The sequence below is a fragment of the Muntiacus reevesi genome, chromosome 18 (assembly GCF_963930625.1).
Source record: "Muntiacus reevesi chromosome 18, mMunRee1.1, whole genome shotgun sequence".
Lineage (NCBI taxonomy): Eukaryota > Metazoa > Chordata > Mammalia > Artiodactyla > Cervidae > Muntiacus > Muntiacus reevesi.
Genome location: NC_089266.1, coordinates 5,162,402 through 5,188,753, shown reverse-complemented (window position 1 = coordinate 5,188,753; position 26,352 = coordinate 5,162,402). Strand labels below are relative to the sequence as shown.

The window sequence follows — 26,352 nt, the reverse complement described above, 5'->3', positions numbered from 1 at the left end:
TCACAGATCCGACAACTCTGATCCTTTTCGTTTCCTCCCCTGTTCCTCCCTCCCTCTTTTTTTTTTTTTTTCCTGCCTGAGCAGGCATACATGCTCTCACTCCAGGACTGGGATTCTCAACCCAGATGCTCCCCCTGCCCGCCCCACCCCCTGCCCGCGGGGGACACCTGGCCCGTGCAGAGCGGCTTTGCTTGTCCCAGTCACAGCTGGGGAAGGGGTGCTGCTGGCATCGGGCAGGGAGTGGCCAGGGATGTGGCCAGAGGGCCTACAGGAAGCGGGATGAGCCCCCACCACCGAGCACTCAAAGCTCCAGGTGTCAGCAGGGTCAGCATCACTCTTCTCCAGCCAGCAGTCGGGGGAGGGAGTTGGAAACGGTCCCTAATCGGAAGCGCTACCCACCAAAGGCCAGAAAGAGGCCTGGCGTGGAGCAGAGAGAGCCCTGGAGCAGGAGACCGGCTTCCAGCCCAGCTCTGCCCTTTGGCACATAAATCTGGATACGTCCCTTTGCTTCAGTGAGCCTGTTTTCTCATGCAGAAAATGAAGGAGTTGTGCTGGGAGCCGAGGCTTTTGTAACCAGAGGCAGGAGCTGAACTGCAGGCAGGTTGAGGATACAGACGCTCACCTTCTATTCTTGCCTCACTGCCCTGATGGCAGCAGAAGCCTGGGGGGTCCTCCAGTATCCAGAGTGCCTTAGAGACCTGATTTGATTTCCTTCGATGCGAACAGTTCTGAAGCTGACACACTCCATTCTCCTCTTGGTTAGCCAAAGAGTTTTCCCTAAAGTTGGCCTGAGACCCCATGGCTGCCCCCAAGGGTCACATACGGTGACTCTCTGCTGGAGCAATGTGGAAGGGATGGCCCTGAGGCTGGTACTTTGCATGTGTGTCTAGTGTAGGCAGCAGCAGACTATGGCCCAGATCTGGCCCACCACTTGTGTTTATAAATAAAGTTTTATTGGGACACAGCCATGCCCATTTGTTTACATACAGCCTACTGCTGCTTTCCTACCACTGCAAAGACAGATTTGAGTAGCTAAGACCAAGACCATAACTGCCGTAAAGCTGAAAATCTTTGCTGTCTGGACCTTCATGGAAAACACTTGTCGAAACCTGGTCTAGTGGCTCCGCGTCTGATAGTTTAGAGATCAGATCCCAGGGCATAGGGAGGGGTGAGTTTAGGGGTGGAGGAAGTGAATTTTCCTAAGGGTCCGGTGAGGAGGGGGTCATTTCAAGGCCTTTCAGAGATGTCCTCCCCTGACTCTGCCAGCCCGGCTCCCCGGGGTGGCAGGTGAGCCCCGGTGCCTGGCTCCTGCTGCCCGCCGGCCCCAGAGAACTTTGTTTGCTGGAGTGACGAGTGCTGAGACTGCCTGGTGGCGGGGGAGCACGTGGTGGCGGGGGAGCACGTGCTGGCAGGGGAACCATCAGGCTGGGCGTCCACAGCAGGACAAGGAACAAGGAAGGAGCACGTGGGGGTGGGGAGTGGGAGGGCGTGGAGACATCAGGCCCGGAGCCCCGGAGCTGTAGGCTGAGGTGACACTGTCCTTGGGCTCGGGAAGGCAGAAAGGCAGCAGCCCAGAGACTGGGGTGGGAGGTGGCGTTTCAACAGGTGTTTGGAGACCGACTGTGCCAAGAACTGCCGGACGGGCTTCAGTGGCGACGGGCCTGTTGCAACCCTCTAGAAGCTCATGGTCTGCTGGGGAGATGACAGTCCAGCCAGCAGCTGGAGAACGACATAGCCAGTGGCCGCTGGGGCCAGGGACATCCGTAGTGCTGGGGTGTGGGACCAGGAGGCCGGGGCTTCTCACCGGGTTAAAGCAGGTTTCCTGGAAGAAGTGACATCTCAGGTGAGCCCTGAGGATGCTGGGTGAGCCAGGGGACTGGAGTTCCAGCAGGGACCGTGTGTGTCCAGTTTGGAGTCCAGGAGACAGAAACTCAGGGCCAGGGCAGACGGCAGGGGTCACGGAGAGGCGAGGAGGGAGGCAGGGACCGGGCGCCAGATAGGGGGCTCTGTGCTGGAGAGTCCTGGGTGGGTTCTGTTTTAGCCAGAAGGTGAAGGATCGGGGAAGGGGAAGCAGGGCCAGGTGGGATGTGGCGGCTAGCCTGGGGCAGCATCAGGAGCGAGGCGTCCTGTGGGGCGTCCTGGGTTGCCCATGGCAACCCGCTCTGCTCAGCCCTGGCCTGCTGGGTTTAGCCTTTGGGGCTGGTTTGGCTTCAGTGTGGGACTTCACCTTGGTCCTTGCCGGGAGTCACATGGCTGTGGTACAAGCTTTCAGAGGCTCTTCTAGGGTCCCTGAGGATGTTCTCTGGTTCAGGTTAAACATCCTGGGGGCTGGGGGTGTCTGCAGTCGTCTCGTCCCTACCGCCCTGGGCGCCCCTAATGATTAAAGAAACGGCGTTTCTGTCTTGGACTCTGAGAGGCGGGCAGAGGGTGGACCCTTGGCAGAGCTCAGGGCCCCATGGAGGAGGTGCGGCAGGCAGGGTCCTCACTACTGGGACGCCCAGCGAGGACCGGAGGGCTGGGGAGCTGGTTCCGTGGATCCCCGCAGCCCCACCCTCATTCTTATTCAGAGAGTGAGCAGGCCGCCCAGGTCCCTGGAGGTGTCAGCCGCGCCTCCCTGGGGCCTGTCATGTCCTACCCCTTCTCTTAGGACTGTGACTCAGGCTGAGGTGTCCACTAACTCCACAGGGATTGAGGTCAGCCAGCTGGAAGAACTTACAGCCTGTCTCCAGACGGGTTGTTTGCAGGAGTCAAGTCCCTCCCTAGTCTGCCGCCGGCCGGTTGCACCTCCCCTGCTAGCTGGCGGCACCCTGGTGGGGTGCGGAGACGCGGTCCTTTAGACGGCAGGGCGGCAGGGCGGCTCTCTCTCAAGCTCAGGGCAGGCGTGTCAGTGGCCACCTGAACTCCAAAGAGCGCTGGCTTAGCCCCAGAGCCTGTGCGGGAGGGAGCCGGCAGGATTCTGAAATTGATCACTAGCTTATTTCACATTGTCTCACTTGGGTGGCAGACAGGAGGTGTAAATGGCAGGATGGGCTCTGGTGCTGGGCGGAAGGCTGGGTTAACACTGCCCTGCTGTGATCTTCTTGCAGGCCTGTGACCGCCTCCGCATCGCCACCTCCAGCCGCCGGACTTCACCTCTGACTGCCGATCCACCTCTGACCCCCGATCCACCTCCGCCAGACTTCACCTCTGACCCCCGATCCACCTCCGCCGGACTTCACCTCTGACCCCCGATCCACCTCCGCCGGACTTCATCTCTGACCCCCGATCCACCTCCGCCGGACTTCACCTCTGACCCCCGATCCACCTCCGCCGGACTTCACCTCTGACCCCTGATCCACCTCTGAGTTCACCTCTGACCCCCGATCCACCTCCGCCGGACTTCACCTCTGACCCCCGATCCACTTCCGCCGGATTTCACTTCTGACTGCCGATCCACCTCTGACCCCCCGATCACCTCCGCCAAACTTCACCTCTGCCCCCCGGTCCACCTCTGCTGGACTTAAGCTCTGACCCCCATTCACTTCCGACCCCCTGATCCACCTCCGCCGGACTTCCCCTCTGCCCCCCGACCCGCCTGCTGCCTTGGGGGGCCCCTCCGTCCTCCACCCCAGCACGATGCCCATCCTCAAGCAGCTGGTGTCCAGCTCGATGCACTCCAAGCGCCGCTCGCGGGTGGACCTCACGGCCGAGATGATCAGCGCCCCGCTGGGCGACTTCCGCCACACCATGCACGTGGGCCGGGCGGGGGACGCCTTCGGGGACACCTCCTTCCTCAACAGCAAGGCCGGGGAGCTGGACGGCGAGTCTGTGGACGAGCAGGCCCCGTCCTCCTCCTCGTCCTCCAAGCGCAGCCTCCTGTCCCGCAAGTTCCGGGCCAGCAAGCGGTCCCAGTCGGTGACCCGGGGCGACAGGGAGCAGCGGGACGTGCTGGGCTCCCTGCGGGACTCAGCCCTCTTCGTCAAGAACGCCATGTCCCTGCCGCAGCTGAACGAGAAGGAGGCCGCGGAGAAGGGCTCCGGCAAGCTGCCCAAGAGCCTGTCGTCCAGCCCCGTGAAGAAGGCCAGCGCGGAGGGCAGCCTGGAGGAGGCGGCGCCCCGGCGAAACGGGGCCGCCGGCCCGCACTCCCCAGACCCCCTCCTGGAGGAGCAGGCCTTCGGGGACCTGACGGATCTGCCCGTGGTGCCCAAGGCCAGCTTCGGGCTGAAGCACGCCGAGTCCATCATGTCCTTCCACATCGACCTGGGGCCCTCCATGCTGGGCGACGTGCTCAGCGTCATGGACAAGGGGGGCGAGTGGGAGCCGGAGGACGGCGGTTACCATGGTGACGGGGACCCAGCCGGCAGCCCGGTCCCTGCGCCCGGAGCGGCCGGGCAGGAAGGCGAGGGGGGCCCGGACGCGCCCTCCCGCTCCCTGCAGGATGAGGGCTGGGCAGCGGCCGCCCCCAGCCCCGGCTCGGCCCGCAGTGCCGGCAGCCACACCACGCGGGACAGCAGCTCGCTGTCCAGCTGCACGTCTGGCGTCCTGGAGGAGCGCAGCCCCGCCTTCCGGGGGCCGGACCGCGCCCCGGCCACTGTCCCTACACAGCCACCCGACCCCGAGTTCTCCTTTATGGACGAGGAGGAGGAGGATGAGATCCGGGTGTGAGGCGAGCTGGAGGTGGGGGGCTCTGGGCGTGGTCCCCTCCCTGCCCCCAGCCACGCAGAGGCAGCCAAGGCCTTGACCCTGAGCCTCATGGATGAGGGGCAATGCGGAGCCTGGGGGCCCAGGAGGACTTGCAGCTGGCTTGGGTGCCTGACTGTTGTGTTTTTTTTTTTTTTTTTTTGCACACCCTGCCCTGCCCCAGAGCTCCTAGGACGGGGCTGCGTGCTTGCAGCAGGCATCAGCTCTCCCGACCCTGAGACCTCCAGTGGATGCTTGCTGGCAACCCGAGTCCCTGCCGCGTGCGGCGATAACAGGGCAGCCGGGTCGCCAGGACTGAGGACACCTGACCGTGACTGGCAGCGGCCACCTGAATAAATGCTTGTGCCAGGTCGCCTGCACGGGGAACCCCTCGCAGGCAAAGCGGACCTAACGTGTACACTAAACGCGACCCCTTCCGGGGACGAGAACAGGATGCAGAACGGAAGGAAGGCTCCAGGCGGCTTGAATTTTCAATCAAGACGGGGCCTTTCAGGATGACACTAGGCTAGGCCGCAGCCCTAGCTCTCTCCCTCTGGGTCTGTTGGTTCTTGTGTTTAAATCTTTCTAGAGCAATACCGGGAGCGGTGTTGTAGACCCACCACCGGGAGGGAGACGAATCCTTTTAGAAAGACCTTTATACTAAGTGCTTCCAAACTTTATTTAGAGCTGTATGGGGTGGAAGGGGGTGGTCTGTGTGTGTCTGTCTTTGGCCCCCTCCCCCATAGCTATTAACAGCTGGGCAGGCAGCCAGTGTAGAAAATTTCTGGAAAATGATTATTAAAAAGGCTGTCATTCCTAGGGGGGCGGGGTATAAAACCTTTCTTTGAATTGGGTTGTTCCTTCCCCCTCCCCCAACCCGGACTGACTACTTCCCCTTCCTCTCTCAGGCCTCTGTCCAGGGAACCCCCTTCCCACCTCTGAGTCAACAGCCCTGAGAGCAGAGTGTTGCCAGAGTTAGCAACAAAACAACAGAGTGCTGAGTTAAATTAGAATCTCAGGCATACAGGGGATACTGTTTTAGTGGAAGTCTGCCCCCTGCCTTATTTGGCACATACTTAGACTAAAAAGTTAGTGTTTTTCATTCTGAAATTCGGATTTCCCTGTGTCCTTGAGTTGAGCTTGGGTGTGAGCCCCCAGAGTTCAAGCTGACTCACCTCCCCACGTGCCCTTGGAGCCAGCAGAGGGCGGGGGCAGACAGAACCAGCACGGGGTCCAGCCAGGGCGGAGGCAGATGCGCACTCAGACTGTGGCTTAGTTTTTGAATCGGGTGCCCCCTGGTTTCCAGTCCTGCAGCCCCCCGCCCCCCCACCAGCTGCCCTTGAAACCCATCTAGACAGTGGTCAGTTCCAGATTTTAAACTGTATATTTTTTTCCATGAAAATGTTAAAAGAGCAAGGAAACATGAAAATAAAAGGCTCTACGGCATGCCTGGTGTTCTGTCTCAGCTTTTGGAGTTGGGGTTATTTCAGGATGTGGGGGAGGGTAGATGGGGAGGAGGGTGCAGGTGGGGGGACTTGTGGCTGCCCGAGTCCCCCCACGGCCCTCGGGGACCTGAGGTGGCTTCTCTCTCTGTCTCGGGGGTCTGCCCCTCACGGTTCTCCAGCTTCTGGAAGGACACGGCCTTGTGTGCCCCTCTGCCCAGGCAGGCCCTTGGGGGCTCTGGGATTTGGTGTCCGAGCTGCCACTTACCTGCTGGGGTCCCCGGGCACTTAGTTTGTGCCTGGTTCTCCTTGTCTACTAAATGCGAATCCTGCTGCTCTCAGGGCTTCCCTGGGGGCTCAGACGGTGAAGAATCTGCCTGAATGCAGGAGACCTGGGTTCAATCCCTGGGTCGGAAAGATCCCGTGGAGGAGGGCATGGCAACCCACTCCAGTGCTCTGGCCTGGAGAAGCTCCGTGGACAGAGGAGCCCGGCGGCCTACAGTCCATGGGGTCACAAAGAGCTCGACACGACTGAGCAACTAAGCCATGGTGTTTACCATGATGTTTCTAAACCCAGGGAGGCGCCTGACCCGCGTGGGAGCTGGGCTGTCGGCACCAGGACACACAAGTCGAGTCGGGAAAGAGGCCACCCCGCCCTCCCTCCCTTTCCCCATCTGACCTGGCGGATCACCTTACGGAGGTGTGGTCTCCTTCCAGTCTCCTGGCCTGGGAGGCAGACTCTGGTGTCCCCGTTTTATAGAAGAGACGTGCTCCAGAGGCCACGGGGCCACCTCCTCCAAAGTCACCAAGTGGCAGAGTCAACAGGACTGATTAGAAACCCTTTCCACACTCAGAGGCACCCCGAAGCTTGGTGACTTGGTGAAGTGAGGCTGGGGTGGGGCAGCCCCGAGTGGGACCCCGGGAGCCCGGTGATCAGCTCCCCCCCACCCCTTCCCCTCTGCCTGGGTGCATCCCTAGGGCTGTCTGCCCCTCCAATGCCCTGCTCTCCACCTGGGGGCCCCGGCGTGGCTGAGATCTGAGGTCGGGAAACCCTGCCCCTGTCCCGGGAGAAATTTGGGCACGTACTCATCGTCCTCCTGGGGAGCAATTAGAAGCGTAATTAAACTGTCGCCAAGGCCCTCTGTCCCTAGACTGGCTCATTAGAGGTAATGAGAGACGTAAAGTTATGAGTACGCGGGGTGGTGGCCGGGGGCGGGGGGAGACACCCAAGCCCAGCGGGAATGATGGGTCTCCCAGCTCCAGGGGGATTGGAGAGAGGGATGCCCTGTTCAGCAAAGGCTGAGGCAGGTGTGGGGGCCGTGCCTCCCGGATATCGTGTATCCCCCACCCACTGCACCCGCAGCCACTCAGCCAGATCCCTCAGGGACGGTTCAGGACCACCCGGCGGCTTGCACAGGCCCGGCTGGACCCACACTTCAGAAGCATGCTTTCCGACCAGGGGCTCCGTGCGCCCGCCAGACAAGTGTGGGATAACCACACAAGACCAGCCCAGCCAGCAGCGTGGACCTTGGTTTGCTGTGTGGCCTTGGGCCAGTTCTGTTCCTTCTCTGGGCAGTTTTAGCTTCTCCATCTTTAAAATTTAGGCTCTAGTTCAGTTGTTTTCAACTTTGTTTTAAAAAACCAGAAGTTCTTTTTGTCATGAGGTATTATACACACAGATGAACCAGAGCTCCTCTGGGGCTGTGGGGCAGTCGTTGGGGGGCGTGGGGGTGGTCCTTTCTCTGCTCTGGTCTCTGAGGTGTGCCTGAGAAGCCTAGGACCCCCACGGAGCATCTCTCTCCCTGAGTTGCTCTATAGGGCTCCCTCTACCTCTGGCAGCTCAAAGCAAGAGCTAGGAACTCTCTCTGGATAATAACTCAGTAATTTTAATTCAGATTGCAGCTAACATTTCCAAAAATTACATGGGACCCCCAAAACCTGCTCTAGGCAGGGCTGCAGTCACTGCTCAGAAATGCGTTAGAACGAACCCCGTCCTGGTCCAGCCACCACCAAGGTGCCTCCCCTCGGCCTCCCCGATCTGTCGAGGGGCTCTGCTCTTTGCTGGGTGCATACAGCTCTGCTGTGATCGCATGAGGGCTCTGTGTGTCCTAAGACTGCAGCTGGGCCACTGGGCTGGAAAGTGCAGGAGGTGGATACGGACCGGACACCAGCTCCAAAGCCCTTGCTTGCGACCTCTATCTATCCTAACCTGGTGATGTCCACTTTGGAGCCTGGGGTGACCAGGTGGGGCCAGTGACCTACGGGCAGAGCTGCGCACGAAGGCTGAGCTGACAGCCGGGCTGGTCGGGGTGTGCCTGAGAGGAAGCGGGGGGGGGGGTGTCTGCAGCCAGGTGAGGGGCTGGCGGCGCCAGGACCCTTTCAGCAGCTACTGCCACTTCACATTGTCCAAGGGGCTCTGCAGGTGGTGCCTCTGCCCTTCCTGGGGCCGCTCGGGGCTGGCCTCTGTCTCCAGCCGCAGCCTCGCGCCCTCCTCCTGGCTGGGGTCCAGGCTGGCCCCAGAGGGCACCCCTTTGCCTTCATTCTCACACCCCAGCCAACGCCTCCTCTTCACCAGGGTTGCGCCATGTTCCCAGAAGGTGGACACAAGAAATAGAAAAGGGATACAAGGGGTCAGGACACGGACTTGCCTGGCGGTCGAGCGGCTGAGACTTCTTGCTCCCCCTGCAGGGGATCTGGGTTCGACCCCTGGTCAGGGAACTAGATCCCCCATGCCACCGCTAAAGTTTTCGAATGCCAGAGCTAAGACTGAAAAAAGAAGAAGGGGTCAGGATACCTGCAGGGAGGAGCTTTCTAAGGATCGGCACATTTTAGGATCACTGCCCGCCTCCACCCATTCTACAGATGGGAAGACAGAGGCTGGAGAAGGCGGACCGGCTGCAGTCCCGTGAGCAGACGCTGTGAGGTGGACTGGGCTGGCTGGCTCTGCGGTGGGACAGACGAGGCACAGCCTGACCAGGTGGACTGTGTGGGGCAGAGCCAGGAGCCTGCTGGTCGCCAACATGGCAGAGGGGGCAGGGCTGGCTTTCCCAGGGCTGTCTGACACCCCCGCCCTTCCCTGTCTCACCTTGGCTTTCACACAGCCGCCTCCCAAATGCCCGGAGTCCACACGCGGGTGGGGACCCTGCCTGGCATGGCCCCTCCTTTGCAGTAATAACCTGCATGCAAAATACCCCTAAGAGGAGAAGAGGGCGGCAGAGAATGGGGCGGTTAGAAAGCATCATCGACTCAATGGACCTGAATCTGAGCAAACTCCAAGAGACAGTGAAGGACAGGGGAGCCTGGCGTGATGCGGCCCACGCTGCCAAGACTCAGACACGACTGAGTGACTGATCAGCAACAACAAGAGTATCCCTAGACCCCCAAGACCCTGAGTCAAGATGCAGGCAAGTGTGGGTAAACAACAAGGTCCTGGGACTTCCCTGATGGTCCAGTGGCTAACACTCTGAGCTCCCAGGGCAGGGGGCCCGGTTCAATCCCTGCTCAGGCAACTAGATCCCACATGCCTCAACCACGAGCTCAAATGCTGCAACTAAGCCCTGGAGTAGCCAAAATAAATAAATATTAAAAAAACAAACCCAATCTTCTGGATAAATCATAATGGTAAAGAACATTTAAAAAATAATATATGTATACCTGAGTCACTTTGCTGCACAACAGAGATTGGCACAACGGGGTAAAATCAACTATACGTCAATTAAAAAAAAAAAAAGAATGAAAAGTAAAAGATTCAGGAGAGCAAAGTCAGGAGTAAAAGCGGGCGAGCTTGTTGATCGACTTTCCTTTCACAGGCTCCTGGGGCCCTGTGGCTTCCTGCCAACAGCCAGATGGGAGCTGGGGAGAAGGCTTCGGGGGAGGGAAGGTATTTGCAGGCAGATGGAGCTTGGTGGTGTTGCCTCTGAAGCCTGTTGCTCTTACACATGGAGCTTCTGTTCTCCAAGACGAAGACTCCCAGGAGGAGACAGGAGGAGCCGGAGAGCTGCCTTCCAGGGGACTCCAACCCTGAAGTGACACTCACTCTGTTTAAAAAAAAAAAGCCTGGGCCACTGAGCTTTGCTGAATTTTGTGGGTTTTTTTTTTTTTTTTATCCTGCTTTGTTCCCAAAAGAATTGGAGGCAGCTTACAAAAATACATAAAATACAATAGGATAAAAATAGATCAGAGAGAAAACTAGGCTGGAACAAACAGTGCAGTGAACCAAGAGGGCGGAACACAGAAATGAGCTCCAGCGTGACCTGCAGATCGGGCTCTGAGCTTCCTATCAGTCAAAGCGAAGAGGGAAACCCACCCCATAGGAGACTCACAGCGTCCACGCGGTTGGAACAACTCCAGAAGCGGCTTTTTCTGGCACTGAGTTCTTTCTGAGAGCGGTTCTCGTGAGAAAAGAGGGCAGGGCTGGGGCCCCAGGCAGTGTCCTTGGTACAGTCTCATAACAGAATGGAAACATGTGTATGTATGGCGGAGTCCCTTCACTTCTCACCTGGAACTATCACAACACGGCTAACTGGCTATACACCAACGGAAAATAAAAAGTCAAAAAGAAAAAGGCAAACAGCCTCCTAACAGATTCAGTCAGGCAAACGCCATCTCTGTGTGTCAGTGTAAATCAAGGGCTTGATGCCAAGGCACAGGTCAATAAAACCAACTCTATGGAGGCCTGGGCCCAAACTATCCAATCATTCATCCGAGAGAGGCAGTTTCGATTCTTCCAGACAGAGCGGGATTCCTTAGCCTCAGCATTGTGGGCACGTGGGGGCCTGGATCCTTCTTTGTGGTCGGGAGCCGTCCCGTGACCCGTGGGGGGTGTGAGCCGTGTCCCCGGCCTCTGCCCACTGCATGCTGGGAGTATCCACAGCCAGCCATGCCCCATGTCGGTCCAAAACGGCCCCCGACATTGCTGCGCATCCCTGTGGTAATGGCTCTTAGCAGAGTGGTGAGATACCTTTTTCTTTTTCTTGGCCCATTGCAGTGAAAGTGCCAGGTGGTTCCACTGGACCGCCAGGGAATTCCTTTAAAAAAAATAAATAAATAAAATAAATAAAAGCCAGGGGCTTCCCTGATAGCTCAGTGGTGAAGAATCTGCCTGCCAATGTAGAAGGCAGGTGCTCGATGCTGGGTCTGGGAAAATCCCACATGCCAAGGAGCAGCTAAGACCGTGTGCTATAGCTATTGAGCTTCTGCTCTAGCAACCAAGACCCACAGTTACTGAGCCCGCCTGTCCTGCGACGAGAGGCCTGCATCACAAAGACGAGTAGCCCCTGCTCGCAGCAAGTAGAGAAACGCCCAGGTAGCAACGAAGACCCAGCACAGCACCTCCCCCCACCAAAAAATATAATAAAGATAAAAAATGAAAATAAATAAAAATTAAAAGAAAAAAATGCCAATTTAAAAATGCTTTTAGTTCACTTTTTTTTTAATTCAAAGTATAAAAATGCTTATGGAGTTCCCTGGGAGGAAAATGGATAGACTTGCATCTTGTTACTTACTTTAATTGAGAAAGCTGGCTCTTCATCTTAGCCAGTAACATGTTCCTACGAGGGTCTTCTCAGAGTAGCAGCCCCACGGAGGTGGTTTTCTGATTTCTCATCCTGGGGTCAGATTTGAGAAGTGTATTAAAACGTGGCTGCACGGCGTGGTGGTTATCAGGAAGTGGGGCCTTGTGGGGGTGATTAGGCTTAGATGAGGTCACAAGGGTGAGTGTGTGTATGTTAGTCGCTCAGTCGTGTCCAACTCTTTGTGATCCCGTGGTCTGTCAATGGAATTTTCTAGGCAAGAACACTGCGGTGGGTTGCCATTCCCTTCTCCAGGGAAGCTTCCCAACCCCAGGGATCAATCCTGGGTCTCCTGCATTGCAGGCAGATTCTTTACGATCTGAACTACCAGGGAAGTCCAGCCCGTGATAAAACTAGTGTCCTGATAAGATGAGAGCTCAGAGGTCACTCTCTATCCTCCACGTGAAGACGCACAGTGAGAAGGCGGCTGTCTGAAGACAGAAAGATTTCAGCAAAAACCAACTGTGCCGGGACCTTCACCTTGGACTTCCCGTCTCCCAAACTGAGAAAAATAAGCGTCTGCTGTGTACGCCCCGTCCGTGGGTCCCGAGCTGACGGGGCTGACTCCCCGTGTGCCTGGAACTGCTCATCTGGATGGGGCGTCCTGGACCAGAGATGGAATTCAAAATCAAGCCAAGAAGTAAAACAGGCGGGGGCAGCTGGGTGGGCTTGACAAATGTCCGACAGGCGGGAAGGTCCACGTGGGTGAGGTTCTCCACCCCACCCCGCTGCCGCCTAGGGCCCTGTCTTCTTCCCCAGCCCCCCACCCGGAGGTCAGGATGCTTCGTCCAGGCTGGCCGTGGGGAGGGGTGCCCTCTGCTCGCCCGCTCCTGCCACGCACACCCCCTGGGCTTTGCACACAGAGTGGGCACCATTGACTCCCTGTCTACCATCAGGGCTGGAGGGTTTTTTTCCCATCTGCACGCAGTCTGTCTGCCTCGTGACCCAAGAATCATTTGGAGATAACAGACCGGAGGGCAGTCTCTGGTGATGAAAATGGACTTTGCCGTTCGGACTCAATTGACCCAAAGGCAGATCGAACCTGTGACCTTGGCCCCCATCCATCAAAGTGAGTGCGCCAGACCCGGGCAGGGAGGACTCATCCATCATGGTGTCGGCGACCAGCTGGCGGCCTGTGTTCTACAGAAACCTTCCTCTTCCTCCCCTGAGTGAGGGTGAGGGGTGCAGGAATGACCCCCTGGATATGGGAATTAGGTACTAGAACCTTGCTCATAATTACGGTCTACTGTGACTCTCGACCCTTAAGCCGACCCAAAGCTGCAAAGGCGGCTCCTTCCATGACTCCCAAGGCCTCAGGTTCAAGACCCTTCCCGAGCTCCCAGCCCCTTGACTTTTTGGAGGGATTTGTCTGTCGCTTTGTTTTTTCATCGCAGCATGAAGCATGTGAGATCTTAGTTCCCTAACCAGGAACTGAACCCCTGCCCCTCAGCCCGGAGCTCGGAGTCCTAACCACTGGACCGCCAGGGAAGTCCCTCTTTTGGTCTGTTTTGTTTTTTTTGTCCCACCTCCTTGAAACTCTCGCAAGAGCCAGAGAGCCGGATCCAGCCGCACAGAGCCAGAAGCCGTTCCCCCGTGCGCCGCTGCTGCTGGGGACCCGTCCTTTACGGCCTGCCTCGCCTCTGTTTCACCGACTCCTGGACCCCCGTCCTTGCTGCCCAGGTGAGAGCAAAGTGGTCTTGTTCCCCAGTCCCTCTGTGTCCCGCATCGTCGGATTCCACTGCCTGTTTACCGACAACTTTCCCGTCTGTCTGTGTTTCCAAGTTGTTACTGTTCCAAATTACTACAAATCTAGTGGCTTGAGACAACACAAATGTGTGCGTGCTAAGTCACTTCAGTCGTGTTCGACTCTCTATGGCCCCATGGACTGTAGCCCACCAGGTTCCTCCGTCCATGGGATTTCCCAGGCAAGAAGCCCGGAGCGGGTTGCCATTTCCTCCTCCAGGGGATCTTCCCGACCCAGGGTCAAACCCCAGTCATTTGCATCTCTTTCTTTGGCAGGCAGATTCTTTACCCCTGGTGCCACCTGGGAAGCCCAACACAGACGTATTGTCTCACAGTTCTGGAGGTTAGAAAGGGCTTTCGCTGAGCTAGGACCAAGGTGCTGGCAGGCAGGCCTGCCTTCCTTCTGGGGGTTCCAGGGGAGAATTCATTTCTTTGCTTCTTCCAACTTTTAGAGGCTGTTTCCTTGGCTTGTGCCCCCGCCCTCAGCTTCAGAGCCAGCAGTGCAGTACCTTCAAATCTCAGTTTCTCTCTCTCTCTCATTGGAAGAGATAAGCTATTGGGACATTCCCTGGGCCAGGACTGATTCCCTGAGCCCCGAATGTCCTGTCTCTTTGACTCTCTGGCTAGAAGTACAATCCACATGCCAGCCCATGGGCACAGCCTGGGTCACGGAGTCTTGGTCGCCTTATCAGCCTGTCCAAGGGTTGGGGGCGCCTTTCCTGCACTGCGGCTTGGTTGACTGGTAGGAGCTTGCCTCATACAGACTGAGCTGGTGCTCTTTGGGAAGCTCACCTAAGCCCCTGAGTTCTTTTCAGCCGCAGAAGAGAACGAATGGCTTTCTCCCTGCGGTTTTGTAGTCTAGTAAGTAGGTTCAATAGTGAGGAGTCTGGGCTTCCCTGGTGGCTCAGACGGTAAAGAATCCGCCTGCAATGCAGATTCGTTCCCTGGGTCAGGAAGATCCCCTGGAGGAGGAAATGGCAACGCACTCTAGTATTCTCGCCTGGAGAATCCCATGGACGGAGGAGCCTGGCGGGCTACAGTCCATGGGGCCACAGAGTCAGACACGACTGAGCCACTAACACACTCGCAAACACACACAGTCAGCAGTCTAGGTTCCCAGTCTGACACCCACTTGCTGCGTGAGCTTTCAGCGGTTGCTTCACCTCTCTGGGCCTTGGTTTATCTGTACAATGGGTAGAAGCCACTTGAGTGGCTGCAGAAGCCGGGAGGAGGCCGTGACGAGAGACGTGGGAGGGTCAGTAGCCCTGTTTCTGGGTCGGCGCCCGTGGGGCAAGCGGATGCCCCGCCCAGAGCAGATTTCCTAGAACCGCCGGGTTCCCAGAGGCCAAGCTCCGGGGCAGGGACACAGAGGGGCCGTCCCGGCTGCCGGACCTGCCCGCCCTGCACGTCCAGCGGCTCTTGCGAGGCCCACAGCTGTCCCCGCCAAGTGGCATCTCGGGCACAAAGAGCAGCAGAGGGGGCAGAGCGTGCGGGCCCACTGTTCCTGGCCCGGAGCAGCAGCTGAGGGTCCTGGGGGCGGGGGGCGCTTCCTCTGACCTCTGCCCTCCCCCAACAGCTCTCCAGCAGCCAGGCCCATCCCTGCTGGGCTCAGAGCCCCTCCATCAACACCTGCACGGCGCGGAGTCCCCTGCCCCCACCCCGAAGGACCTTTTATCAGGGGCTGCTGCTGCTAAGTCACTTCAGTCGTGGTGTCCGACTCTGTGCGACCTCATAGACGGCAGCCCACCAGGCTCCTCCATCCATGGGATTTTCCAGGCAAGAGTACTGGAGTGGGGTGCCATTGCCTTCTCCGATCAGGGGCTAGATGGAATAATAAACTCGGAGAAGGGTGGCCCCAGGGACCTGGGGGCCGGACACCTGGGCCCTTGAACATCAGGTCACACCTCACAGCACCTACCTGCTGCGTCAGGCATCCACGTGGACTTGTCACCAGCCTCAGTTCCCCCTGGAGGTCACCCTGTGGGTCCCCCTTTTACTGACGAAGAATCTGAGGTTTAGAGAGGTGACCTGGGACAGCAGGCTGGGGACCGGCAGAACCAAGGTGTGAACCCTGACCTGCCTGATGCCAGTGCCAGCATTCGAGTCGGGGGTAAGGCAGATGCATGGGTACCCGGGGGGGCGTGGCCACACGCTACCCAGAAAAGCCCCGGCTGGGACCGATCCCAGACCTGGCAGAGCTCATGACCTCCATGACCTCGGCCAGTTTCAGGCAGCGGGGGAATTGCAGAGCACCCGCAGCCCCTGCTTTTCAGAGCTGTGCGTTCATAAAGCGAAAGGAGCGCGGGGATGATGACTCAGGAAATCTGCTGTCCGAGGTCAACGAGAAGCTCGTAATGATGGTGATTAAAAATTAACACCACTGATTGCACAGTGATTTGCATGTCCACTATGCAGCCGTGAATTAATTAATAAATGAAAACATAAATGCTGGGTATCAGCTCCAGGGCACAGAAGAGGAGATGGGAGGTTCCAGAGAAGACAGGCCAGAGCTCCCCCCACCCCCACCCCAGCCCAGCACCCTCCCCCAGGCGTTGCCAGGGTTCCCCTGGCCTGGGGCTGGCTTTTTATCCTTGCACAATCCACGGTCGACTCCAGAACCCTGAGGGAGGAATATAAATGGGGGTGCGGGGTGGGCAGCTTCCCTAGTTCTGAGACAGAGAAGATGCGAAGGGCCTGCCAGATGGGAGACCCAGATCCGACTCTCAATTCTTCTTCTTCTAATTGATGGATATTTTCTGTACTTTTGCCTAGAAAATTCCATGGATGAAGGAGCCTGGTGGGCTACAGTCCATGGGGTCGCAAAGAGTCAGACACGACTGAGCGACTTCACTTTGCTCACTTTAGGTCATGTCGAAGTTTTTCTTTACTTTTTTCTTGGCTGCGTGGCATGTGGGATCTTTGTTCCCTGACCAGTGGTTGAAGCCATGCCCCCTCCAGTGGAAGTGCTGAGTCTTAACCTCTGGACCACCAGGGAAGTCCCCCCAACTCCCAGCTCTGATGCTCATTAGCTGTGGGAATTTGTCAGTTGACCAACTTGTCTGCTTGCTTATTTGCTCCTCTGTAAAAAGGGTGAGGAATTGCGGAAGCTCGGTCTCCAGGTGGGAAGATGTTTCCTGAAGCTGCTGTAACAAATGGCCAAAAGGTGGGGGCTTAAAGCAGCAGAAATTCACTCTCACTACTGAGGTGTCAAAGGGCTTCCCAGGTGATGCAGTGATAAAGAACCCGCCTGTCAATACAGGAGATGCTGAGGATGCAGGTTCGATCCCTGGGTGGGGAAAATCCCCTGGAGGAGAAGATGGCAACCCACTCTCGCCTGGAGAATCCCATGGACAGAGGAGCCCAGCGGGCTACAGTCCATGGGGGCGTGAAGAGTCGGACATGGCTAGGCACACACGGCACACGTATGGAGGTATCACAGGTTGGTTCCTTCCGGAGACCCTGCGGGAGGAGCCCCTGCCGGAGGAGCCCCTGTGGGAGGAGCCCCTGGTCCTCTCCTGGCTTCTAGTGGGGGCGGCCTCCCGTGGGGTCCCTTGGGCGCCTCCAGTCTCTTCCCGGCTTTTCGAGGCATCTTCTCTGGGGCTCTTCTGCATCTCAGCGTCTCCAGCCTCCCTCTTTTCTCTTATAAGGACACCTGTCATTGTGTTTAGGACTCACCTAAACACATCCTGAATTCCAGGATGATCTCACCTTGAGATCCTTAATTTAATTGCGTCTGCGGAGACCCACCCAGTTTCCAAATAAGGTCACAGCCACAGGCAGGAAAGGTGAGGACTTGGAACATCCTGGAGGAGGCCAGGCAGCCCACTCCTGGGGGATTCGGAGACGCCCACATCCTGCGTGCACAGTGCTGTCAGCCACGCCGCGCTGACGACAGCAGGGTAGCGGGAGGAGGGAACCCACTGATGTCACCCTGCCTGCACCTTTTGGGGTGGGGGCGCTGGGGGGACCTGGGCCAGGAGAGGAGGGGCGGGGCGGGGGGCGGATGAGGGAGCGGTCTCCTCGTCAGCCCCTATGATGAAGTCTTTTCGGGCCACCAAAGTGCTGGGAGGCGCCCCCAAAGACGTCTCCAAGACCATAATTATTATTTTGTACCATCCACGAGGTGGTCTCCCGACACTTCGTTCTCCAGGGTGCTGTTCTCCTAGCCTTGAACGAGCTCCCCGCGGGCTTCACAATTAAAAAAATAAAAAACAAAAAACAGTCCTAAAAGGTGCACCAGGTCCAGGGCCCACATGTCCACCAAACCGAGGCCCTGACCTTGCCTTGGCCTAGCATGGAGCCCCACGCCCCTGCTCTCACACTGCTGACCACGCCCCATCATCACCAGACCCCCCGTGAGAGCCCCCCGGGCCCTGCATGGTGAACGCCCCTCTTGGCACCTGTGCCTCAGTTCGCCTCCCGGCCTTCTGTGGGAGACCTGTGCTGGGGAAGTCTCCCCTAGACTGAAGGCAGGGACTCAGTCCTGTTTTGGGGTCCCCAGTTCCTGGCACAGAGATGCTCTGGGTGTTTATGGTGAAAGACCTGGGTGTGAACCGCCCCCGCCCCCCATGGTGACCATCTTTCCAGCCGTGTGCCCTTGTCCTTGCTGGGTCCTTGTGTTCCCCACGCGCCCACCTCCCTGCCAGGTGGGTGGGAGGAAGCCCGCCGTGGGCCCGTGTCCACAGACGATGTTCTGGCGGCGCCAGTCAATGTACGTGTCTAGGGCCCGAAGAAGCAGGGCCCGGACCCTGGGGACCCTCAGCCCACCTCCCACAGGCCCCACACCGGCCCTCCGCCCCCCGGGTGCGCAGCTGGCAGGAGCCCCGAGCTCTGGAGTCTCCTGGATCCCGTCCCTGCCCCTCCCCTCCCCTCGGGGCTCCAGGGGCCTATTTCTCTGTTTCCTTTTCTGACTGGAGTTCAAAACAACAACAACAACAACAGCAACAACTCTGGGAGCGAAGGCCACGCAGAAACAAAGCCAGCAGGCTCCGTCTGGTTGGCCCAGCGGGGCTGCGGGGTGCTGCCAGCCTCGCCTGTTCTGTCCGGCAAGGAGGGCGCAGCCTGGTGGAGGGGGAAGGCCGCGGGGGCCAGAAAAGCAGGAGGTGGAGGCCGGCCCCGGCTAGAGTCCTCAAGTGCTCCTGTGAGAGCCTCTGCAGACGTCCCCGGGCCGGGGGCAGGGGTGGTGTCGTGAGCCTAAAACAACATTTGCATAGAGATTCCGTGTGCAAAGCGCTTTCTCAGGGGCGGGAGGCACGCGGGTGGCCCGCGGAATCCGGGCTGGGAGGCCGCGGCCCCTGGTCGGGCCCGCCCGCCCGCCGCGGCCGGCTCGGGATTGTGCGCCGGGCGAACAAAGCGCTATTCATTCAAAGATTTCCGATTCCCCCGGATTTCTTCTCTCTCCCTGCTCTCGGGTGAAGAGCTCGCTCCTGCTTGTCACTCAGGCCGGAGGAGGGGTGTGATGGCAGTGAAACCGGGAGGCGGTGGGGGGTGGCCTGATCCCACCGCCCCTCGCCCCGCCCCTGCCCCTCGCCCCGCCCCTGCCCCTCGCCCCGCCCCTGCCCCTCGGCCGCCCCGGCCCCTCGCCCGCCCCCCGCCCCTCGCCCGCCCCCTGCCCCTCGCCCGCCCCTCGCCCGCCCCCTGCCCCTCGCCCCGCCCCCACGCTCTCGCCCCGCCCCTGCCCCTCGCCCGCCCCTGCCCCTCGCCCCGCCCCACGCTCTCGCCCCGCCCCTGCCCCGCCCCGCCCCCTGCCCCTCGCCCGCCCCTAGCCCCTCGCCCCGCCCCACGCCCTCGCCCGTCCCCTCCCCCTCCCTCGCCCTCCGGCTCCCAGGCTCCAGCTCCTGTGAATCAGAGCATCAGGGCGGCCTCGCTGGGGCTGGCTTGTGCAACTCTCCTCACAGCTCACACCTGCGGCCGTGCCTTCACGTGAGAAGTGTGAACCCGGGGCGACTTCCCTGGCGGCCCAGTGGATAAGACTCTGAGCTCCCGTTGCAGGGGGCCTGGGTTCCATCCCTGGTCGGGGAACTAGATCCCATACGCTGCAGTCAAGACCCGGTGCTGGGTCCACAAAAAACACAAACAAAGGTGAACACAACACAAACCTGAACACAGATTTGGGGACGTCTGCGTGTTTGGGAGCCTGCAGATGAGCAGTGTGGGGGGCCTCGCTCGTCACTCCCCAGCAGCGCGCATCGGGAGCAGGTCTTGTGTTCCTGGGGTGGGGTCTGGGGCCCCAGGCTCTGCGCCTCTGCGTGGGGCAGGAGCGGGAAACAGCGGCGGGGCGCGGGGGTGCAGCCCGCCGAGGGTGGTGGTGGGGTCTCCACAGTGCCTGGCCCTTTAAGGGCCTCCGAGGAGCTATATAATAAGGTCCACCTTGGAGGCCTGAGCGCCTTTCTGCAGCCCCAGCGGGGCAGGGAGGATGCCGGAGGTCATCACGGGGCTGGAGCGGCTAGTCTTCGCCTTTGAGAAGGATGTGGAGACGCAGAAGGGCACTGGGCTCCTGCCTTTCCAGGGCATGGACAGTGAGTGTGGCTGGAACCCCGAACCGCCCCCGCCACCGCCCCCAGCTTCCTATCAGCTGCTCACCAGGAGGTGTAGGAGGGCTCGGGCCCACCGTCCTGTCCGGGACACCCAGTGTAGCACCTTGCTTCTCAGGCACCCCCTGTACCCCCTTACATCCTCTCCAGGAAGCCAGAAAACAGGACTGGCTGCTGGGAAAGCGGAGACCCTAGAGGGGTCAACTGAAAGAAGCTGGGGCGACCCCATGGGCCACCCGAGTGCCAGGCCGGCCTTGGGCCCCGTGTCCATCATCTCCGCTTGAGAGTTCAGGGCGCTTAGCTGTTGAGTCTGCAGGCTGGTTCCCGGAGGCCAGCATCTAGAGGCCCAAGCCTTGGGAGGCAGGGGGAGACGGGCTGGTGGGGCGGGCAGGGGGTGAGGGCCCTCCGGCACCCACAGCACTCCCTCTGCCTTCTTCGCCCCCAGAGTCGGGCGCAGCTGTGCGCACCTTCTTTGCTAAAGGGCTCTGCGAGAAAGGTGAGTGGGCAGAGGTGAGGGCTGGCAGGGGTGCAGCTTGGCCTGGACTGGGGTGCAGGATTTGCACGTGAGGAAGGGGAGGTGGGAGGGGGCCTGAGTTCATTCTCAGGGCAAAGGGCAAGTGGGCGGGGCCATCAGGGGGCTACCCCCTACCCGCCGGGATGTCTCTGGCTCCATGGCGCCGATTAGGGCAGGCACAGCTGCCTGCAAGGAGACAGACCCTGCTTCCTGCCCTGCTGTAGGTGGGGGTGTTTGTGGGTGCCAAGTGTGTGCTCCCAGGAGGCCCCTGAGTTCTTAATTCTGCCCCAGCCAGGAGAGGGGCTTCCTTCCTTCCCCTCCCCACCCCCCCATCCTGAGTTAATCTGGGACCTGTTCAGCGGCCCCCTCCACTCCTGTGTCCTAAGAAAGCGCGGGCTGCAGTCTCAGAAACTTATGTCTTCCCCAGCCCAACGGGGCCCAACTGTGCGCTCTTCCAAACCCCTCTCCCCTCTCCCCTAGTGCAGACATTCTGTGAGCAGGGGCTGACATAAATCAAGGGTTCCCGTCTTCTGGCTTCTGAACCACACACGGGCTCTTCCTATGGAAATGCTGTTGCCCCCAGGAGTCTGGCCTCCAATTTGGGGGTCTCCAGTTGCCCTCTAGAGAGCCAGGTTGAGAAACCTGGAATGAGTTTAGGACCTGCTTTTAGGATCCAAGTGATTCTGTTCCAGGGAAGCTGGGAGGCCAGGTCGGCCCAGGCAGGGGACCTGTGTGGCCACGTGACTAGCTCATGTTTGGGGCAGTGTTGGACAGTGGGGTGTGGAGGAGAAATGAACTTGTTGGTCACTCTAGACTTTGAATCCTTGGCTCAGTCCCTCCAGTCTCTAGAGCAGGGTTTCACAGAGAGACCCTCATGCAAAGAAATGAAACTGTTTGTAGCTCTGGAAGGTCAGAGCCAGGTGAGCCAACGGCCAGAGGTGGAGAGTAAGACCCATCAGAGAGAACACCTCCGCAGCACCCCGAAGATGCTACCAGAGTTGGCTCAGTGCAACACTGGTCCTGTTTCCTGCGAAGGCAAGGCTGTCTGAAACGAACATGACAAAGAGCGAAATATAACATTTCCATTTCCTTCTGAATTGTTACAAGGTTGCCTCTCACGTCACCATGTTAGATCTCCGGAACCAGGAAACATAACATTTGTATTATTTTTTAAGACATGAGTTCCGCAGGCCCTTAACGAGTTCTTCCTTTGTGCTGGGACCTTGCTGGGTTGGGGCTGGAAACTACCCCCCTCACCTCACCCCTGAACAGTCAGACTGGAGGGGATGGGGTGTGATGGGTGCTTCGGGAGGTGTCCTGATGCCCTGGGGGGGCATTCCTGGGGTTCGAGACGGGCCAGAGCATCATGTTGGGCAGAGAGGGCTGGGGGCTGTCTCTTGAGCCACCTCTGGCCCCCAGTTCTAGCCTCCGCCAGGGGAAGGGATGGTGGTACCTCCTGCTAGGGCTGAGCTGGGCCCAGGCTCTGGGTGTGCGGGGGCCCCCAGCCGGGTGCTCTGGGTTCCCAGGGAAGCTGTGCACGTTCTGGCACGACCCCGGGGAAGAAGATGGTGGTGTGCAAAAGGGCGCCAGCGCAAGTTCCTGCACTAGTATGACGTCTCCAGGATGCCCGAGTGCCACTTTACTTCAAGTTCGGTGGGTGATGCCCCTTCCTGGTGCCGCCCCCCGCCCCGAGGAGGGGGAGGGAGGTTTGGGAAGGGCCCTCAAAGGAGGTCTCTAGCGTCCCAGGTGGCAGACCAGGCCACCCTGCTTCTCCAACCCTCTAGAAAAATCGGACCTGTCTTTTGAGCCCTGCCCCACTGCCCTGCCAGGCTCAGGCACATGAAGGCCATTCCCCCCCACCCCCCGCCCCGACCCAGGGAAGGGGAGGGTGGGGCGGGAATCAAAGGCCGAATTGTTCCCCAGCCCCGTCCGGCTAATCACACAGCCAGACTTGCTGTCTGGAGAGGAGGCGGTCTCTGGAGCCCTGGGGAGGGTCAGAGCCAGCGTTTCCCAAACAGCCCGCGCTTTCACAGTGGGGCTAGACGCCCCCACGGGGCACCTGCCCCATCGCCGCCTCTTTGAACCCTCTCGCTATTTTTCACTCCTTTTAGAAGAAAGCTTTACATCGCTTTCCTAAACCGTAAACTCACATCACTGACTGGGGGCTTCCCTCGTGGCTCAGTCAGTAAAGAATCCCCCTGCAGTGCAGGAGACCTGGGTTTGTTTCCTGGACGGGGAAGGTCCCCTGGAGAAGGAAACGGCAACCCACTCCAGTGTTCTTGCCTGGGGAATCCCGTGGACAGAGGAGCCGACAGTCCATGGGGCCGCCAAGAGTCAGACCAACTGAGCGACGAAACCACCGCGGCATCACCGATTAGCAGTGGAGGGTCCCTGTGAAGGGGCAGTCATGAGCTTCAGAGGTTCGGCCCCCTGAAGGGACCTTGTGTGGTCAGCTGTGGACCCGCGCATCACCTCCCTCTGACCGCAGTCTTTCTCTTGCCGTCCGAGGGGCCATGCAGGGGGAAGCCACCGCCTCCTTCAAGAACGGGATCTGTGGATACGTTTCAGGTCTTAGCTCTCCCGATAAACGTTTACAGTTCAGGGCTTTTTAGAGCTGGAAGAAGCCTTAGGATTATCTAGTCCAGTGGTTTTCAAACTGGACTGGGCGGGGGGGGGGGGGGGGGGGCATCCAGTCTCCAGGGACACCTCTGAGCCAGGTGGGTGGGCTTTGAGACGTCAGGGGGGCTGCAGGCAGCTGTCCCTCATTAGTGTTGATGGGGTGGGGGGAGCCCTGGGTATCCAGGAAGAAGGCACCCCCCCCTCAGGGTCAACAAGAGCTTCCTCAGGCTCAAATCCTGTTTCTGCCTGCTCCTGGCCAGCGGTGGCAGTTCGTGAGGGCCACCCCTGCGTGGCCCTTGTAGGAAAGGACCAAGTTTATCCGGCGCCTGTCCCCCTCGGTCATCAGTTAAAACGACACTTTATTCTTTTAAAAAATCTTGCCTGGTTTCCTTCGGGGGAAGGGGGCCGCCGTGCTGGGCATGGATTTGGGAACAGGACGAGGTCCCTGTCTGCCCTCGAACAATTCCCAGCGTGAGGGCGTGTGTGGACACCAGGGTTGTGATGTGTAAGCCATGTATTTTTCTTTTTTGGTTCTTGGAGTAAATGAATCAATGTCTCTATTAGATAGAGTGTGCTTATCATAGGGTAATTATTCGTCTTACTGGAAGGAATGGTCTTACTTATAAACGATTGTTGGGGAGATGTAGCAGCGGGAAATGGCCGTTGAAAGGAGCTAGGAAGCGGGGGTCCAGGCCCTGCGAGGGGATGCGTGCCCTCCCCAAAGGCGCCCGCCGCGCGGGCAGGCCGACGGCAGGGCGGGGTGCGGGCGCCCCCTGCTGGCGGACAGAGGGACGGACAGCCGCACCCGGGCGGCGCGGAACAGGCCACTCTGGGCAGAGGACTCGCCGCGCGTCCCTCCGCCCCTGCTCGCCAGTCCCGGGGGTCTCCTCCCTTCTTCCGAAGGATGGAGCCCAGAGGGAGCGCTGTGCCGAGAGCCCACGCGAACAGCTGCATGCACACCTTTCAGTGTGAGGAAGCCGGGTGGGAATGGACCTCAGGAGGAGGTCTCCCCCTCTCGGAGCCCCGCTGTCCCCCTTTGTGAAATGAGAGGACTGCGAAGGGGCGGGGGTTGAATTCTGCGGAAGCCACGGCGTTCTTCGAGGCTCGGGCGAGACCTTGCTTTGCAGAACCCGAGGTATAGAATAGAACTGTTTGGAAACCAGTGGGATTGACACTGTGGTGTTCCTTTTGGCCCTGAAAAGCACGAAGTTGCAGGCTTTTTTTCTTTCTTTTTTTAAGTACAGTTGATCTACAATGTTGTGTTAGTTACAGGTGTGCAGCCAAGTGATTCATTTATATATGTATAGACTTTTTTCAGACCTTTTTCCCTTATAAGTTAGTAAAAAATATTGAGTACAGCTCCCCCATACTACATAGTAGGTCTCTGTCGGTTATCTATTACACACACACACACACACACACACACACACACACCCCACACCCCCCCCCCCCCCACACACACACACACCCCCCCCCCCCCCCCCCCCCCAGAAAACCCTGTGGAAAATGCGTTGGTAATTTGGGAGGGCTTGTGTTGAATCTGTAGATTGCCTTGGATGCAGCGTGTTGTGCTGAGTCGCTAAGTCGTGTCCACCTCTTTGCAACCCTGTGGGCTGTAGCCTGCCAGGCTTCTCTGTCGCTGAGATTTTTCAGGCAAGGGTGCTGGAATGGGTTGCCATTTCCTCCTCCAGGAGATCTTCCTGACCCAGGGATTGAACCTGCGTCTCCTGCATTGCAGGCGGATTCTTTACCACTGAGTCGTTGGGGAGATCCTTGCCTGGGGTAGTACAGTCATTCTGACACTACCGATTCCTCCAGTCTGAGCACACGGTGTATTTTTCCTTCAGCTCGTGTCATCTTTGATTTCTTTCATTCGCATTTTCTAGTTTTTGGAGTACTACACGTCTTTTGCCTCTTTAGATAGGTTTATTCCTAGGTATTTTATTCTTTTAGATGCAATGGTAAATGAGATTGTCTCCTTAATTTCTCCTTCTGATCTTTCAATGTTAAGTTGTAGGCTTTTGAGGAGGATGAGATTGGAAACACTCCCCAGTTCTCTACTCGAATGAGGTGAAAAAAGGGCTGAGTCTTCCCCCTTGGTTCCTTCAGAGCCCCCGAGGCCTTACGCGGAAGCCGAGAGGGCTTAGACTCCCTCCCCAAACTCCTGGTGGTCTGTGCCACCAGGGCTGGCTCCTCCTAGGACCCAGTTTTGGTCGGATCCACAGACGGGTTACAGCACAGGTTCTGAGAAACCACAGGTGTCCCTCTGGGTCCCGTTTATTTCATCTCTGTGCCAACTTTGAAGCAGTGCTCTTGTGGCATCTCCCCCAGAAGGGACTGTAGGTTCAGGAAGCCTTGTAGGTTTCATCGTAGAGATTAAGCTTTAACCATGGTACAGGGCTTCCCAGGTGGCGCTGGTGGTAAAGAACCTGCCTGCCAGTGCAGGAGACGAAAGACACGTGGGTTTGATCCCTGGGTTGGGAAAATCCCCTGGAGAAGGAAATGGCAACCCACTCCAGTATTCTTGCCTGGGAATCCCATGGACAGAGGAGCAACATCTCCATGCAGGGTCGGGGTCTTGCTGGATCTCTAGCTGCTGGCTAGGGGTCTCCTCTTCCCACCTCTCCTCGTTCCTTCTCCCAAGTAGCCTCTGAATACCTTCAGTTCCAGTCCCTCCTTCTGAACATCTGGCCCTGCCCCACCTCCTCCAGATGAGTGTATTCATACCCAAGCCCTACCGAGCCAATATGCCTTTTTTAGCTTGCAGGAGGGAGGAGAAATTTCTTGCTGTCCTCAAAAAAGCACTGTCCCGCAGAAGGCAGGCAAGTGGCCTGTGTGCAAGGGGCAGGGGCAGGCCTGTTCCAGGAGGGTGGACGTGACCTCGAAGATGAGCCTGCTCGTGCAGAAAGAATGCTGGGATTTTCAGGGGACTGCAACAAGGAGTGTCCCTTCCTCCACGTGAAGCCGGCCTTCAAGACCCAGGACTGTCCGTGGTACGACTGAGGTTTCTGCAAACACAGTGAGGCGCAGGAGATGTGGGGGTGTCTCCGGCGGGGGAGGGACGCCCCTTCCTGATGCAGCCTGTGGGCTCTGCCCCTCCCCCTTGCTAAAGAGGATCCTTCTGGCCGTTTTCTCTTTGCCCAGTAGGTCCTCTGCGTAAATACCAACACGTCTGCAGCACAATGTGTACTATGTAGCCAGCTTCTGCCCTGAAGGACCCAGATGCCAATTTGCACAGTGAGACACCAACCCGACCTCACACCCCCAGCCCC

General features: G+C 58.6%; 2 protein-coding genes across 2 annotated transcripts; both read left to right on the top strand.

The window, feature by feature from the left end:
* The first annotated feature begins 3,485 nt into the window (after positions 1-3,485).
* Positions 3,486-5,649, top strand: CDC42EP4 (CDC42 effector protein 4). Its single transcript, XM_065910105.1, has one exon. It carries the CDS (start codon positions 3,616-3,618, stop codon positions 4,642-4,644), a length of 1,029 nt encoding a protein of 342 aa, XP_065766177.1. The 5' UTR covers positions 3,486-3,615; the 3' UTR covers positions 4,645-5,649.
* A 14,180-nt stretch (positions 5,650-19,829) lies between these two features.
* Positions 19,830-26,321, top strand: CPSF4L (cleavage and polyadenylation specific factor 4 like). Its single transcript, XM_065909785.1, is given in 7 exon segments — positions 19,830-19,932; positions 20,393-20,443; positions 21,988-22,020; positions 22,023-22,109; positions 25,986-26,099; positions 26,228-26,266; positions 26,269-26,321. Coding segments are annotated over 7 exon segments (480 nt in total).
* Positions 26,322-26,352: the final 31 nt, after the last annotated feature.